The sequence below is a fragment of the Rutidosis leptorrhynchoides genome, unplaced genomic scaffold (genome assembly GCF_046630445.1).
Source record: "Rutidosis leptorrhynchoides isolate AG116_Rl617_1_P2 unplaced genomic scaffold, CSIRO_AGI_Rlap_v1 contig310, whole genome shotgun sequence".
Taxonomy (NCBI): Eukaryota; Viridiplantae; Streptophyta; class Magnoliopsida; order Asterales; family Asteraceae; genus Rutidosis; species Rutidosis leptorrhynchoides.
The window spans coordinates 63,012-78,576 of NW_027266553.1; the positions used below are offsets into that span (position 1 = coordinate 63,012).

The window sequence follows — 15,565 nt, forward strand, 5'->3', positions numbered from 1 at the left end:
ACTTAGAATCTAGAACAAATTCTTTATTCATCAAAATCGTTTAATTATGAATATATGTGGAATTTGAGTAGACATTAAAACCTATGATATGATAAAGTAGTTTATAGTTCCCAAAAATTTAGAACTTTGTCTCGACGGGTAGGTTTTATGTTCTAATTGGAATTTGGACCAACCTTAGAACTATTTATCCCTACTCGTGGCTAATTTTACTTGCACGATGGTCAATGACAATTGACAAGAGAAAATTCCATAAATAATAATAATAATAATAATAATAATAATAATATTGGTCATTGAAAATCATGTTTTCTTTAGAGGACAACTTTTTTGGCAAGTAAATAAATGAAACGTGAAATGTAGAATATTATTATTTTCTCAAAAAAGAAATGAAACCTATTTAACTCAAGATGCAATTTAATAAAAAAAAAATCTCGAATAAAAGATCATGCAATACGAGAGAGCAATTCTATGGATCATGATCACCTCCTGCATTGCCATCACCAGATCGACCAAGCTCAATGGGTAGCTCCTTCGAGTCAATGTTAAAGCACTTTGCAGCTGCACGATTATGTGGTCAGACATTGATCGAAAGCTAACCAAAGTCGTCGACTATGCAGCTGCTACCATCTGTCCCGTCGACGGTTGTCCTAATGTTTGTGCAGAAGAAGGCGAAAGCCATCAATAAAAAACAGGCTGTTGCCGAGCCAAACTCTGCGGATTTCACTTTTTTAGCGATTAAACTGCGACAAAAATCACGAATCTTGTGGTGTTCATACTTTTTGTGTACTATCTATGATAAAGCAAATCTTTCATGATACAGCAATCTTCTACAATTTGTATCAATCCCATTGATTGAGCCGATCTTTCATGATTTGTGTCAATTTCATCGATTCCATTAATAGAGTAATCTTTCACAATCATTAATATAAATTGTTATCTTTGTAAAATCTTTAATCGTATTATTCCCGCTCATGTACATATTATAAATATAATACAAATCTCCACACCGATTGTGTGTGTGATCAAACTCAAATTCATACTCTTTCAGTCTATATTTCAGTTGATGTAGTTCCATGTGACTGATCAAATCAAGGGGTGCTTTCCATGGAAGAAGTGCTTGTGCAAAGACAAACCTCACATAAATAAATAGTTGAGACCCGCCAACTATAAAGTAACAAGCAATGTCCACACAAAAAAAAAAAAAAAAGTCTCGACTGAAATCGCACAAAGCTCATACTGATTAATAAGTTCACAGTACGCAAAATATCAAATATGGGGAAAATAGTTGGTTGATCACTCTTCATTGCCCAGGAGAGCGAGCAAGAAGGCCTTGTAATCCCCTGTAGTGTCCTTGGCCACTGCCTGGTCAAGCGACACACTGTTCTTCTTGTAATACTCCTCCTTGATCTCCTTCAGGTCCTTCTCCGCCCTTGTCACGATCACGCGAGTGAGATCATCCTCATCCGTCCCGGCCCTCTTGATTCCGTTGCTCAAGACCTGTGCTTAACACGGTTAGACTAGCCAAGTGATACTGAAGTGTGTATATTGCACGGTAACACGATCTGCTCTAACCTTTACAAAGTACTTGTTGGGATCAATGAGGCCCCGAATGGTCATGCGCAGCGCCACCAAGATTTCATCAGGGTTTTCGACTAGCAAATTCTGAAACCACACGGTGTGAGAAAAATTGAATTCAAAACTCCCCAGAAACACAAACATAATCGACAGTAACTTAAGTAGCCACGTGAATTTTATCAATTTGGGCAAGTGTTTTTGCAAAAGGATTATTAGGAAAGTTGCTGCTACATAAGTCGAATGTGAACATATCTGGTACCTTAGTGATGGAAGTGCCCTGGTCCTCTTGGTAGCGGTTGAAAGTGGCCCTGAGCTGAGCCTTGCTCCTGGTGGTCAAGATTCTTATGACCTCGTCATGGCTGAAGGCCTTATCTTTTATGGCATCGTGAATAAGATCGGCCTCCGAGTTCGCCAACCTCGCATTGATCTCTTCTCCTTGGTACCTATAGGCACTCACTAAACCAACCAAGAGCTGCGTAACGAGAGCCAGCATTAGATAATCTCTTAATTCACATTCCAAATCGCAAGCAAAAGTATAAAAGTATTAGGTAAATTCTCAGTGGTACATAAACGATAGCTACCTCGTCATTTTTTCTAGGCCTAGTAAAGGCGAATTCAAATACCAGAATGCGTAGCCTATTAGTACTCAATGTTATGGTACCTTTATAACATACCTTGCGGATGTCGCCGGTGGTATGTGCAGCGACATCTTCTTCCAAGGAGCGCTTGTAGCGAAGCTGGTAGGCCTTTCTCACCTCCAGGAGCTCATCAGGGGTACGAATGCAAGAAATCTCTATGATCACAGGGTAATCAGGATTTGATTTCTTCAGAGCCACATTGGCTAACACAGCGTCCCGGTCAGCCGGATCCAGTATCCAACGGTACACCGCTTTCTTCAAAAAAAAAAAAAGATGTCATGGAAACATATATAAAGCTCAAAGATCATTTTCTTTAATAAAGAAACGATCAAGATTGCATGGTTCATTTTCTTTCTCAAAATATTTTATCTAACTTTTTACAGCCGACCTTAACTTAATTTCGACAAGATCAAGACCATCCAGCTTCTTATTCCGCCTTACATTTGTTAATACAGATTTGGTGCTCTCAGGAGAGAGTCCTACGCAACATTCAGTGTTCTCGGTTGAGCTTTGGTTAGGTCTCCTGAAACATTTAATAGATCAAGTCTTTGAGACTAGCTCTTAGCCTATTCCATTGGTAACGTTCGGACGTATCTTTGCATGCGACATTCCACGATCGTCGATGAAGATGACGACCACGCTATAAACAATCTATGATTTTAAAATACTTCTAACAAGACAATTATATCTCAAAGGAAATGAAAAAGGTAAAAGAAAGGAACCTCGAAGTCTCTGGTGAGCTCAGACTCAAGGCGTTTAACGAGATCTTCCTCGTAGAGTTGCTCATAAGCCTGCCTGATCTGCTTCCTCTGTGCTGCGTTTCTGTGTCCGAGCACTTCTATGATCGCCTTCTCATTCGTCCCCCATCCTAATGTCATTGCACAAAAATGGAAAAAGAATGATTTATAACCCTTTCGAAAGCTTAAAATCCTGGCAAATCTCGATAGATATACCAATACATAGGTGGAACTTGAACATATGTATCAATAGATAGATAGAGAGAGAAATTAAAACCTTCAAAAGCCTTTCTTAGAGTTTCTGCATCTTCAGTAGCAGAGAAGTGGTCAGCAACAACAAGGCTAGCCATTTCTATCACTCTCTCTCTTTCTAGTCTCTCTGCAGTTTGATGTGAAGGAAAACTTTGCATCCACCATCCCCATTTTATACAGTATTATTCATGATCAACCCATAGAGAATCCATTATTTCCCCAAAAGCTCCATGTCATAAATGAATAGCCAGATCCTATCCTTAATTAGCATATCTGCCATCTGGGCTGGCGATCCCGCTTTTAGACTTAGCGATTAAGCAAATGGGTTCCGGTGGGGCTTTTGAAGCAGTTTATGTTTGCTTAGGTGTTATGTCATTCACTATACTACTTAATATCCTATTTTCATTCAGCCTAAGACATAATTGACACCGAAAGAAGTGAGAAAATATTGCATACAACTCTGATTCCACGTCACCCTTACAAGAGTCCATTAACTGAACGACATGTGTTATTAGAGAGCCCACCGTCAGAAATTTTGAAAGCCCTTTCTCTCCCCAACTTCATGGCTCCGCTTGCTCTCTATTATTTTTTTCCTTTCTTTCCCTTTGGCATGTGGTCGGCGACTGGCCACGGGCCAGGGTGTCGCAACAGTCACCGATCCCATAGTCGACGAGGGGTTGCCAGATCTAGAAGTTGGGGAGGGAGGCGGTGACATAGAAGCCACAAGGGACCTCAAGGATGCAATGGCTAAGAGAGGGCTCAGGTCACGGGTGATGACGACGGGGGGCTTGGGCTTGTTCTTGGACCCGAGGGGGGCGGCAAATGAGGTGGAGGCGGCGCACAAGGCAAAGGCGTAGGCGTTGGTGGCGGTAAGAGAGATCAGAGCTAGGTAATGAGTCGGGAGGGAGAGAGCTAGAGCAAAGTGTCGTCACGGAGGGAGAGAGCAAAGCGTCATTGTGTGAGAGAAAGAAGAGAGGGATTTCAAAATTTCTAATGGTAGGCCCGCTGATGAAATATGTCGTTCAGTTGATAAACTCTTTCAAAGGTGACGTAGAATCAAAGTTGTATGTAATATTTTCTCGAAAAACATGGTGTCTGAGTCATTTACGTCTCATCAATAATTCACAACTTTGGCCTCTTTATTCAGAATCTCTTTCCCCTTACTCTTTTCTTGTAGGGTTCATGTGATCTCTAAATTGATTTCATAGTCATTCCGCCCAAAATGAATGACACTATCTTCTTTAGTTAAAGACCGAACATTCGCATCAAAGCAGATCATGGAAAAATTACTTCCTCAAGATCGAATTCCAAAAGATTTGAGTGAAGTTCGAGCTGTGGTATTTCAAACTCTTTAAGATACATAGTCATTTTATTTCTCTTCAAAGTCCAAAAATCCACCCAAATCTTAATAATGGATATCAGCTCAAAGCTTATGAATTAGCTTTCGGTGCATAACAAACACTAATTAAGGTTAGAAACACTAGTAAATCGTGCAGTCAGCGTAATCATATGGATTGACAAAGACTCGCCCTTCCGCTCTGGACCCAACACAGATCTTAGTTGTTACTTACTCCTTTTTGATCCATCCTGTCTAATCTAATGAAGAGAGAGCACGTTGTTATGTACCTGTGCACGCCTTCTGGAGAGCTGCAGCATCTTCAGTGGGAGAGAAGTGATCAGGAGCAACTAGAGAAGCCATTTCTTTCTGTCTATTGAGGATAAAAAGCAGTTTTATCAGCTGAAGGCGAAAAGTTTGGTCACACAAGCCTCCAATTTATAGAGCAGTCTCTCACATGCAAAACCCATCAGGGTTATCAGTGCCGCTTCACAGTGATCACGTTTCTAAGCAAGCAAACGTTACTTACTCCATAACTTACGTTACTGTTTTCTCCCATAAATCCCGTTGAAACTTTTTGAAAGAGAACAGACAAGAATTCCGAGTCCCCTTTTCGTGCTCTCTAGGCCTAGGAAGGACGAGATCAAAAGGACCGAATTGGAAAAAAAAAAGAAGAAGAAGAAGAAGACTGCTATCAATATTTCTGCATTATACCGGAAACCAGTAGCTCTAAAGCCAATTCTACGTAGATCCGGTTTTAAGTGTTTTTTTTTTTTTCGCTTTGTTTAAAAACATGTAGACATGTTGAAGATGGGCCAGGAACATAGAAAGTTAATATTTATATCAGATAAAGTCAGGCTTTTAGGTTTTAGGCCAGTTCCTAAGAAAACCAACTCTAAAAGATAGATTCAAGTTATTGATGTATAACTTATTCACCTTGAAAATAATCACCATTAATATGAGTAATAATGGGTAGTTTACATACGAAGAGAAAACAATCAGTAAGTGAACTCTTTTTCATGTTTGGAAGACTCTTTTGACAAGAGGGAGCATTAGATGAGAAGACAAGGTGGAGAACAGGGAGGAAAAAAACGAAAGAGGAAGGTGCGGGTAAGAACAAGACAAAGAATGCGTGGAGTGTAACATTATCCGTTAAACTCAGAGATATGTGTATATTAAACTTAAGAGTTTTGCTAGCATAACAATTTTTTGGATACTGCGAAAATAACAATATATTATGACCCACAAATTTTTGAAAAAGTGAATTCCACAATAATTTATAATTATTTATAATTTATTTTTTATAATTTAGAATCAATTATTATTCTCACAGTACATTAAAAACTATAATTCAATCATTTCTCTAAATTGAAAGATACATGAATTTGACCGTTACTTTATTGAAAAAAAAAGAAAAAAGTAGCGGATAAAAGGCCGGCCATTGAATCGTGCCAAGCATACGAATTTCCTATGCCGGGCCCGCATGTCATGCTCAGGCACAGTTGGGTGAGGCCCCTTTTAATTTTTTAGTTAAATTAAAAAAATTCAAGAAAGAAAGATTCACATTTTGCAATCATATGCAATGAAAGAAAAGAGGATGCGGGTCCTATTTGATTAAAAGTCTATTTACAGTTGGCTTAGGCCCCTTTTAATTATTTAATTAAATTAAAAAATTTCAAAAAAAGAAAGATTCACATTTTGCAATCATATGCAACGAAAGAAAAGAGGATGCGGTTCCTATTTAATTAAAAGTATATTTACAAGCGCATGAGCGGCGACGGCGACGCCCTATTGGCAAGGCTCATTCTGCTTTTTTTCATTTTTTTTAATTTATCATTTTTTAATTAATTTATATAAGATTTGATTAAGAAAATTTTAAAAAATGCCTTGTAGTAGAGAGAAATTAATTTGAAAATACCACATCCGCATTTTCCATTAGATAAATTAATAATGTTAACGGAAAAAATTAACTACACCAATTTGATCAGTTTTAAGATTTAATTGTACTTTTTAAATATCTTAATATTCAATTGCATTTTCACGATAAATTTTAGGAATTCTAGTGAACACATCTCAAAATATATCTATATGCACATATATAATCCAGTTGGAGGCCGCGATGGCAACAACGTGCTTGTCATCTCGGCAACGTGCCTGTTTGAGAGACGCAAGTGGGCATGAGGGTGAAAAGGAGGAAGAGAAAGAGATGGGTGTAAAGGTGGAGGTTGAACAAGTAAATTATATGGAGTGAAAGTCTTGAACTTATTGGGAGAAACAGAGGAGGGTCGAAGCCAAAACTAAATGTCTCTGTGACTAGGATTCAAAAGTGTTACTTAGAAATGAAGCAGAGAGAGAATGTTGTTTTGAGCGGAGAGTGTTGGTTTTGGTTAGATTGGCAATGATGATTTTATCGAGCCGATAAAGATAAAGTTGAGGGGTGTTTATGGAAATGAGCAAGTAACTGAGAAAGGGCATTCTAAAAGATCTTAAACGTGAGTCTTATCAAATATGTAATAATCAACAAGTAAAGAGAATTGTATTTGAAGTGGAGGGTCGGGTCTATGGAATATTTTCTCCATAGCCCCAAATGGTACCGGTGATAAAAAGTAGCTTCATCGCAATTCCGTTCATGATAGCCATTAAAGTTCCAACATAGCAACATATTTGAATAGGGAAAATTCTAATGAATACTTTTAAATTGTTGGCACAAATTTCAAATATTTGTGAGGAAAAAAAAAAGCCTCCTATGGAAAAGTTTAAGATTTTTTGTGGGATTATCATAAAAGCAATAATACCAAGCTTCTCTTAGCTCATTGAATCCAATTGTTGTTGTTAGCTAAAAAAATAACTCGAATTCTTTTAATTTGGAAAGCTTGGTGTTGGTCATAAAACTGAAAACAGAGTCATCCGATCGAGGTTTGTGCAAGACTAGTCCGAGACAGACCATAAGATCCATTCACGTTATAGCTCGAACCAGCTATCAAAACCTCAAGAACCAATCTCTGTGTCTGAGTCTCCGCAATGCTTGTCGACAACAATCTTGCAAGGCCCCTTTCCTTTGCCGCTTACCTCTCTCTCTCTCTCTCTCTCTCTCTCTCTTTCTCTCTGTGAATGTGTTCTTATGTGATGTTTTCATGTGATGGAATTTCAGTGCTCAATGAGGTCGACGCCTCGCGCAAGACACTCTAACCAGATCGGCCAAGTTCAATGGGTGGCTACTTCAAGGCAAAGTAGCTCATCAGCTATCTTCCGCCATCTGCAGAACTATATAGTGAGGCATTCATCGAAAGCTAACCAAAGTTGTTGACTTGGCAGCTACTACTATCTGTTCTCTGCATGGCTGTTCTAATGTTTTTGCAAAAGAAGATGAAAACCGTCAATAAAAGGGAAATAGTCGACAGGCTGTTGCAGTACCAAACTCTACGGATTTCATTTTTTAGCGAAAGCGGCGACCAAAACCATGATTCTCACGGTATTCAATCCTTTCGGTATACTTCATATTTAATTTGATGCAGTTTCATGCGATCGATCAAAGAGGGAGCTCTTTCTATGGAAGAAGTGCTTGAGCAAAGACAAATATCACATAAATAGATAGTTGAGACACACCAATTATAAAGTAACAAGCATTGTCCACATAAAAAGTCCGACCGAAATTGCACAAAGCTCAAACTGATTAATAAGTTCATAGTACGAAAACATCCATATGGGAAAATAGTCCGGTTGATCACTCTTCCTTGCCCAGAAGAGCGAGCAAGAAGGCCTTGTAATCCCCTGAGGTGTCCTTGGCCACTGCTTGGTCAAGCGACGCACTGTTCCTCTTGTAATACTCCTCCTTGATCTCCTTCAGGTCCTTCTCCGCCCTAGTCACGATCACGCGAGTGATATCATCCTCATCCGTCCCGGCCCTCTTGATTGCGTTGCGCAAGACCTGTGCTCGACACGGTTGGTTAATCAACCTACTTAATACTGCATTGCATATATTGCAGTGTAACACAATTTGCTCTAACCTTTTCAAAGTACTTTTGATGATCATTGAAGCACCGAATTGTCGTGCGCAGTGCCACCGAGAAGTCATCAGGATGTTCAACCAATATATTCTGAGCCCGACAATGTGAGAAAAATTGAATTCAACGTGAACATTATTATTTTGGGCAGGTCTTTTGCAAAAGATTTATTCGGGAATTTGCTACATAAGTCGTATATGAACATATTCGGTACCTTAGTGATGGAAGTGCCCTGGTCATCACGGTAGCGGTTGAAAGTGGCCCTGAGCTGAGCCTTGCTCCTGGTGGTCAAGATTCTTATGACCTCGTCATGGTTGAAGGCCTTATCTCTTATGGCATTGTGAAGAACATCGGCCTCCGAGTTCGCCAATCTCGCGTTGATCTCTTCTCCTTCAAACCTATACGCACTCACTAGGCCAACCAGGAGCTGCATAACAAGAGCCAGCCATAAAATAATCTCCAAATTTGCATTCCAGATCACAAGCAAAAGCATAGACATATTAGGCAAATTCTCGGCAGTACCTTGCGGATGTCGCCAGTGGTATGTGCAGCAACATCTTCTTCCAGAGAGCGCTTGTAGCGAAGCTTGTAGGCTTTTCTGACCTCCAGGAGCTCATCAGGGAATGAACGCAAGAAATCTCTATGATCACTGGGGAAATCAGGATTCGATTTCTTCAGAGCCACATTGGCTAACACAGCATCCCGGTCAGCCGGGTCCAGTATCCAACGGTACACCGCTTTCTTCAAAAAAGAAGTTATCGAAACATTTATCAAACTCTCAGATCATTTTCTCTGGTAAAAAGAACATCAAGATTGCATCGTTTGTTTCCTTTCTCCGATGATTTCATCTAATCTTTTGCAGCTGAGCTCGATTTTGACAAGATCAAGACCATCAAATTTCGTTTTCCGCCTTACGTTTGTCAGTGCAGAGTGGGTGCTATCCCCCAAGAGCCTACGCAACATTCAGGGTTTTGGTTGAGCTTCGTTAGGTCACCTAAGACATTTCATAGATGAGCTATAGAGTCAAAAGCGGGTCACTCTTTGAGGCTAGCTGCCACCCTTTTCCATTGGTAACGTTTGGTAGCATCATGCGAGTCCAAACCATGCAACATCAATCGCCAAGTGCGATCGATCTACGCAAAGTTGACAACTGTTTCGATGAAACTGACGACCACTTTATAAACAAATATATAATATTCAAAGCGCTTCTACCAAGAAGATTTTATCTTAAAAAAGAAAATGAAAAGAACCTCGAAGTCTCCGGAGAGCTCAGACTCAAGGCGCTTGACGAGATCTTCCTCGTAGAGTTGCTCATAGGCTTGCCTGATCTGCTTCCTCTGCGCTGCATTTCTGTGTCCCAGCACTTTGATGATCAGCTTCTCATTCGTTCCCCATCCTAAAAATAGGAAAAGAACGATTGACAAGCCTTTTAACAGCATAAAATCATAGCAAATCTCGACAAATATACGAACACGTCGGTAGAAGTTGAACAAATGCATCAAAACAGAGAGCTAGATTCAGACCTTGACAGGCCTTTCTTAGAGTTTCTGCATCTTCAGTAGCAGAGAAATGGTCAGGAACAACAAGGCTCGCCATCACTATCACTCTCTCTCTTTCTAGTCTCTCTGCAGTGTGACGTAGATAAAACCATTGCATCCACCATCCCCGTTTTATACAGCGTTACGCTCTTTCCACCAAAGCCAAGAACCACATCGAAAACATCGACCCCTAAAAGAATCAATTATTTCCCCCCAAAGCTCGTTGTCATAAATAAATAGCCAGATCCTATTCTTAATTAGCATATTGGGACACGCAATACCACGTGTAGACAACTTAGTCATCAAGCAAATGTTGTTTCGGTTGGGTTTAGCGGCAGTTTAACCTACTCAAGCGTTTGCGTAGTTGTTATGGCCTTCCCTAGCTAGTCACGTATACAACATGCGGTGTGAACATGAAGAAAACAATTACCTAACCGTACTACTGGATATCCTATTTTAATTCGACCTCAGACATAATTGACACCGAAAGTCGTGACTTCTGAGTCATGTACATCTCACGAAAACAAATGCATTACGTTGGCCTCTTTATTCACACTCTCTTTTCTCTTCCTTTTTTGCCTTTTAAAGGTTTTAGGTGGCACTAAATTGATTTAATAACTCTCCCGTATAAAATTAGTTCACCGACTTGCTTTGCTAAAGACAGGACATTTGCATCGAGAGCAGAAAACCAGGTACTCTCCTCGTGATCGGATTTTCAAAAGTTGAGTTAAATTCGAGTACGAGACATTGTACTCTTTAAAATATTGAGTTATTTTATTTTGAATTATTTTTCATAACTCATTCAAAATCTTAATGGTAAGTATATGCTCAATACTTACGAATTACCTTTCGGTGCGTGGCGAACACTAATTAAGGTTAGAAACACCTATGACTATAAGGCGTGCGGACAACATAATCATATGGATTAAAGACTCGCCCTTACACTCTGGACCCAACACTCATCTTAGTCGATGCTTACTCTCCTTTTTGATACACCCTCTAATCTAATGAAGAGGGAGCACGTTGTTGTTGTACCTTTACACGCCTTTTGGAGAGCCTCAGCATCTTCAGTGGGAGAGAAGTGACCAGGGGCAACTAGAGAAGCCATTTCTTTCTCACTATTGAGGATAAAATTGCAGTTTTGACAGCTGATGGCGTGAAATTTGGTCACACAAGCCTCCCATTTATAGAGCAGTCTCTCACATGCAAAACCCACCGTTGGTATCAGTACCGCTTCACAGAGATCACATTTTTAAGCAAGCAAAACCCAAAAAAAAAAAAAACGTTACTTGTTTTTGAAAAACGTATGTTACTGTTTACTCCCACAAGTCCCGTTGAAACTTTTTGAAAGAGAACCGACAAATCCCTCTAAGTGCCCTTTTCGTGCTCTCTTGGACTACGAAAAACGAGACGAATCAAGGACTGAATTGAAACGAAAAATTAAAAAAAAAAAAGAAGCGGCGTTGAACAAGTAAATAGAAGTTCAAAGATGACTGCTATCATTACTTCTATCAAGTAAACTAGGGTCGAGGCACGCAGTATATGTGCATTAATGGTGCGCAATTGGTTCAATTTCAACAGGCTTTATCCAATTGGGCTACGTTTAATTGTCTAAATTTCTAACTATAATAGAACTGGATAGAATAAGATATGAAATTCATGGGATTTTATTATATCGTATCCATATACTGTTTAGTTATTTCAATAATAAAGTATGATATATTTTTTATATGTATTATTTGGTGTAAATAACATATCAATAAAAACAAACCACAAATTTTACAAATGAAGATGTTAAAAATCTCTTGCGACAATCTTATCTACTTTATTTTTATTTTTTCATTTTTTATTTTATTTTCCTCTATTTTTTAATTAATTTTTTTATTTCTTTCTTCCCCATCCATCACTCTCTAATAAAATTTTATTAAATAGAAAACTATACTAATATATCTAAAATACTAAAACACCTCAAATATGTTATATATATGTATATATATATATATATATATTGAATTTATATTATAAAATAAAATAAAATTCAAATATATAGATAAAAATAAGATTAAATTAAAAAAAATATTATTTTTTATTTTGAATATATAATATTAGAATTGAAATATAATTTTAAATTTTTTAACTTAAGAAGTTTGTGATTTGAGAAAACTAACTTTCCTACAAACTAACTTTCCTATTGTAGATATTAGAAATTTCATCTACCTTTATTCCACATCGCTCATAAGACAATTTTATCTGACTTATATCTTCATTATATCTGACTTTATCCTATCTTGAGTAAGTATCAGACGCACGGTATGATAAATCTTATCATATCTTGAATCTTATCATGACTGCTAAACACAACCTTAGTTCACAAGGATAAGGTAGCTTTTTGGTAAAAAAATTGGGAAATTGCCATTAACGGGTTTGGTTCCTTCTTTTATATCGTAAACCAATTATTCTAAGGTTGATTCTCCATAGAACCAATTTTTAAATTTTTTTATATGTTGAATATGGGTTTTTTTTTTTTTTAATTGTGGATGTTGAATATGTGTTAAGAACCTATCAAGTGGGAAAATTACCAAAAAAAAAAAAAGTTTAAACTTATTGCAATTATAACAATTTAGTCATAAACCTTTTAGTTTTATCAATGTAGTCTATCCGACCAATTTTAATAGGAAATTATTGACATAGACGATAAGCATCTTATATTATTGCCTATGCTGATGTGAATAATTTTTACAACTTGTATTTATTATTTTCTTTTCTTTTCTTTTCTTTTCCTTTAATATATTTATTATAGGGGGAGCGAAGGCCAAGCAACCCTCACCGGCTGTTGGCAAGGGTTGCAACCTTGCCAGCCACTAGAAAAAAAAAATTACAAAAAGCAAAAGAAAAGGAAAAGAGAAGAAAGATATTCAAAAAAAAAATTAAAAAAGTTGTCAACACTAATGCCGATCATCCCACATAAGACAACTCGCATAACCAACCTGGTCAAGCCATCACGTCAACGTTATTCAATCAAAATTGACCAAAAAAAATTTATATTAGCAAAACATCAAAATGTTTAAGACCGAATTAACATATTTAAATAGTTTATGATTGAATTGACATAATTGCGATAGATTTAATTTTTTTTAGTAATTTCCCCCCTTAGAAAGCTAATATTTATATTACTTGAAGTTAGAAAACAACTCTGATAAGATAGATTCCACTTCTTGATCTAGAACATATGTATCTTGAAAACCCATTACCCTTAATATGCGTAATGAAGGGTGGATCACTATGAAGAATAAAATAAAATAAAAAATCAACAAGTGAACTCTTTTCCATGTTTGTAAGACACTTGGCGAGAGAGCGCATTAGATGAGGAGAAGACAAGGCGGAGAATAGGGAGGAAAAAGACGAAAGACGAAGGTGCGGGCAAGAAAAAAAAACAGAGAACGGACGTGCGTTTGTTTCCATGTTAGTCGGGTCATCCTTCGGCATTTACATTCAAAGAGTATAATATTACTTGTCAAACTGAAAGATATGTGAATTTGGCAGTTACTTGATGAAAAAAAAAAGTACTAGATGAAAGGCCGGCCATCAAATCGTGCCAAGCAGAGGAATTTCCTGTGCCAAGCCCTTATGTCCGGTTCGGGCACTGTTGGCTTGAGCCCCTTTCAATTTCTTAATTAAATGTTAAAAACAATACTAAAAAAGAAAGTTTCGAAAATTAATAGAAAAAAGTTACAATTCACAATAATTTCTTATTTTTAATTTAATTCTCGATTGTATCCCACGTTAAGAACCCAACATATAATAATATCGAGCTTCAAATCAAGCAGTTTTTCAATTAAAATGGTTTAATTTGCTGAATCACCGCCTTAATTATATGAATTCCGCTATTCAATATTTTTTTTTCCAATCCCAAATTCTTGAACAAAAAAAAACGAATCCCGGATTCGACGTCGCATTCGAAAGTGGGCTGGTCGGGTCGGGGACTGACCCGAGAACCTTGTTGGAAACCTCGTAACGAATGACGTCATCCTGATCCAAAAGTCCAGATAATAAGGAGGGCGCCACAGCAACCTGCGGGGGAAGGGGGAGGGGCCCACCTCGGCCAGCCTGACAGGAAAGCGACGTCCGAAGCAACTCCCGCCACAAATCTCAGTGGCGCCCCCACTTGCGAGCTGCACACGTCACCCCGGCCGATGACAGAGCGGCAATCGACCGGACGCTCGCAGCCACTACTTTCGATACGCCGGTTTCCCACGTGTCACACACCCTCTCTCTCTCTGCGCGTCTCTTGCTGGCTGCGAGTTCCGTTCCATTTCGGGCGATGCAGAATCGGTGCTCTCATTGATCGCGCATCATCTGCTTTCTCCTGCTGTTTTCGGTTTAACCTCGGAGGATGTGGCCAGGAGCGACCCGTGCCTGCGTCGTCGATTTGCGCTGTCGCCTGAAGATCCGCTCCGACTCCTTCAGATATGTTTGACTGGAACGACGAGGAGGTAAGGCGGGCAGGGAGCCCGGCGTTCCTTCCACGCTTGCTTGACTGCTCGTCGTTTTCTTCGGTTTGTCTAAGCGATTGTATGCGGCGGTTTGATGGCTAGGATTAGCTTGAACGTGACAGGATGTGCTCATCAGGGCTCTGTCCAGTGTTTGATGAATGTTTTCGACTTTTACGAGGTCTCTCTTCTTTTTGAGTTGCTTGTAGTTCCTGGGAGGCTCTATTTAAGTTGTTAAGAGTTGTGCCCTACTAGTAGAATGATGCCTTTCCGGACCGAGTTTGTTTGAAGATGCTAAAGAAAGTGCGCCGGTCTCTCGACTCTTGAGCTAGTTGGTTATTGTAGCGATCTCAACTCAGGGCGTCATGCTCTCCGCAGAGAGGAAATGTTGGTTTTTCGAGGTGACACTTCAAGGGTGAAGTGGGTATGTCACAGGGAAGATATAACTTGGACATTGAGTTGACGTTCGACCCAAATTGGAGGTACATATATAATCGCTCTTTCTGGGGTCCAACGGTGGCGTTGTGGATTTTCGAGGTGCTTAAATGGTTGTGATGATGGAAAGTGTAGGAGCAAGGAGAAGAAACTCTGATATCTTGTTACCGGGGGGTTTGAGACGGAAATCCAATATCCCACGATGACATATTACCAAGTGGTCTAATCAACAGCTGTGCAACCAATGATGCAAAGAGCAGTACATGTCAGACCTGAAGTCTGAACTCGTTAACATACCCTTCCATCAAACCTAATTCCACCGAGAAGCTTGTAAAGTATAATACTGGTTTGCAGTAGGCCGATAAAGTAATTTGCAACATATCTCTGATAACATGATTTCATCTCATACCTTACAAAACGCTGGAATTTGCTTTGCACTAGGCAGTCATCCTAGCCAAAGGCATATATACAAGAATATTTTTACAAAACTCAAAGTTGTTGGCTGTCTTGTGGACACAAGTAGGTAATTATCTAGTTGCTTAAGGGTGATGCTGGCTTGG

The 15,565-nt window shown here is 38.9% G+C and overlaps 2 protein-coding genes across 2 annotated transcripts; both read right to left on the reverse strand.

The window, feature by feature from the left end:
• Nucleotides 1–1,293: 1,293 nt before the first annotated feature.
• Nucleotides 1,294–4,901, reverse strand: LOC139882821 (annexin-like protein RJ4). The gene is made up of 6 exons (XM_071867087.1): nucleotides 4,829–4,901; nucleotides 2,936–3,081; nucleotides 2,250–2,468; nucleotides 1,835–2,047; nucleotides 1,573–1,662; nucleotides 1,294–1,497 (listed from the first exon to the last, which is right to left on the reverse strand). The coding sequence occupies exons 1-6, from the start codon at nucleotides 4,899–4,901 to the stop codon at nucleotides 1,294–1,296; spliced, it is 945 nt and encodes a 314-aa protein (XP_071723188.1).
• Nucleotides 4,902–8,262: 3,361 nt separating this feature from the next.
• Nucleotides 8,263–11,188, reverse strand: LOC139882820 (annexin-like protein RJ4). The gene is made up of 6 exons (XM_071867086.1): nucleotides 11,116–11,188; nucleotides 9,793–9,938; nucleotides 9,065–9,283; nucleotides 8,757–8,969; nucleotides 8,546–8,635; nucleotides 8,263–8,466 (listed from the first exon to the last, which is right to left on the reverse strand). The coding sequence occupies exons 1-6, from the start codon at nucleotides 11,186–11,188 to the stop codon at nucleotides 8,263–8,265; spliced, it is 945 nt and encodes a 314-aa protein (XP_071723187.1).
• Nucleotides 11,189–15,565: the final 4,377 nt, after the last annotated feature.

Bases quoted from the DNA above. Each gene is read 5' to 3' on its own strand.
- LOC139882820 (XM_071867086.1), bottom strand. From the start codon at position 11,188: ATGGCTTCTCTAGTTGCCCCTGGTCACTTCTCTCCCACTGAAGATGCT. The intron at 9,284-9,792 runs GTTCTTTTCATT...TCTTTTTTGAAG, and splicing joins AGCTCTCCGGAGACTTCGAG to AAAGCGGTGTACCGTTGGAT. The intron at 8,467-8,545 runs GTTAGAGCAAAT...TGTCGAGCACAG, and splicing joins ATCAAAAGTACTTTGAAAAG to GTCTTGCGCAACGCAATCAA.
- LOC139882821 (XM_071867087.1), bottom strand. From the start codon at position 4,901: ATGGCTTCTCTAGTTGCTCCTGATCACTTCTCTCCCACTGAAGATGCT. The intron at 3,082-4,828 runs GTACATAACAAC...CAATGACATTAG, and splicing joins TCTCCAGAAGGCGTGCACAG to GATGGGGGACGAATGAGAAG. The intron at 2,048-2,249 runs GTATGTTATAAA...CTCGTTACGCAG, and splicing joins CCACCGGCGACATCCGCAAG to CTCTTGGTTGGTTTAGTGAG.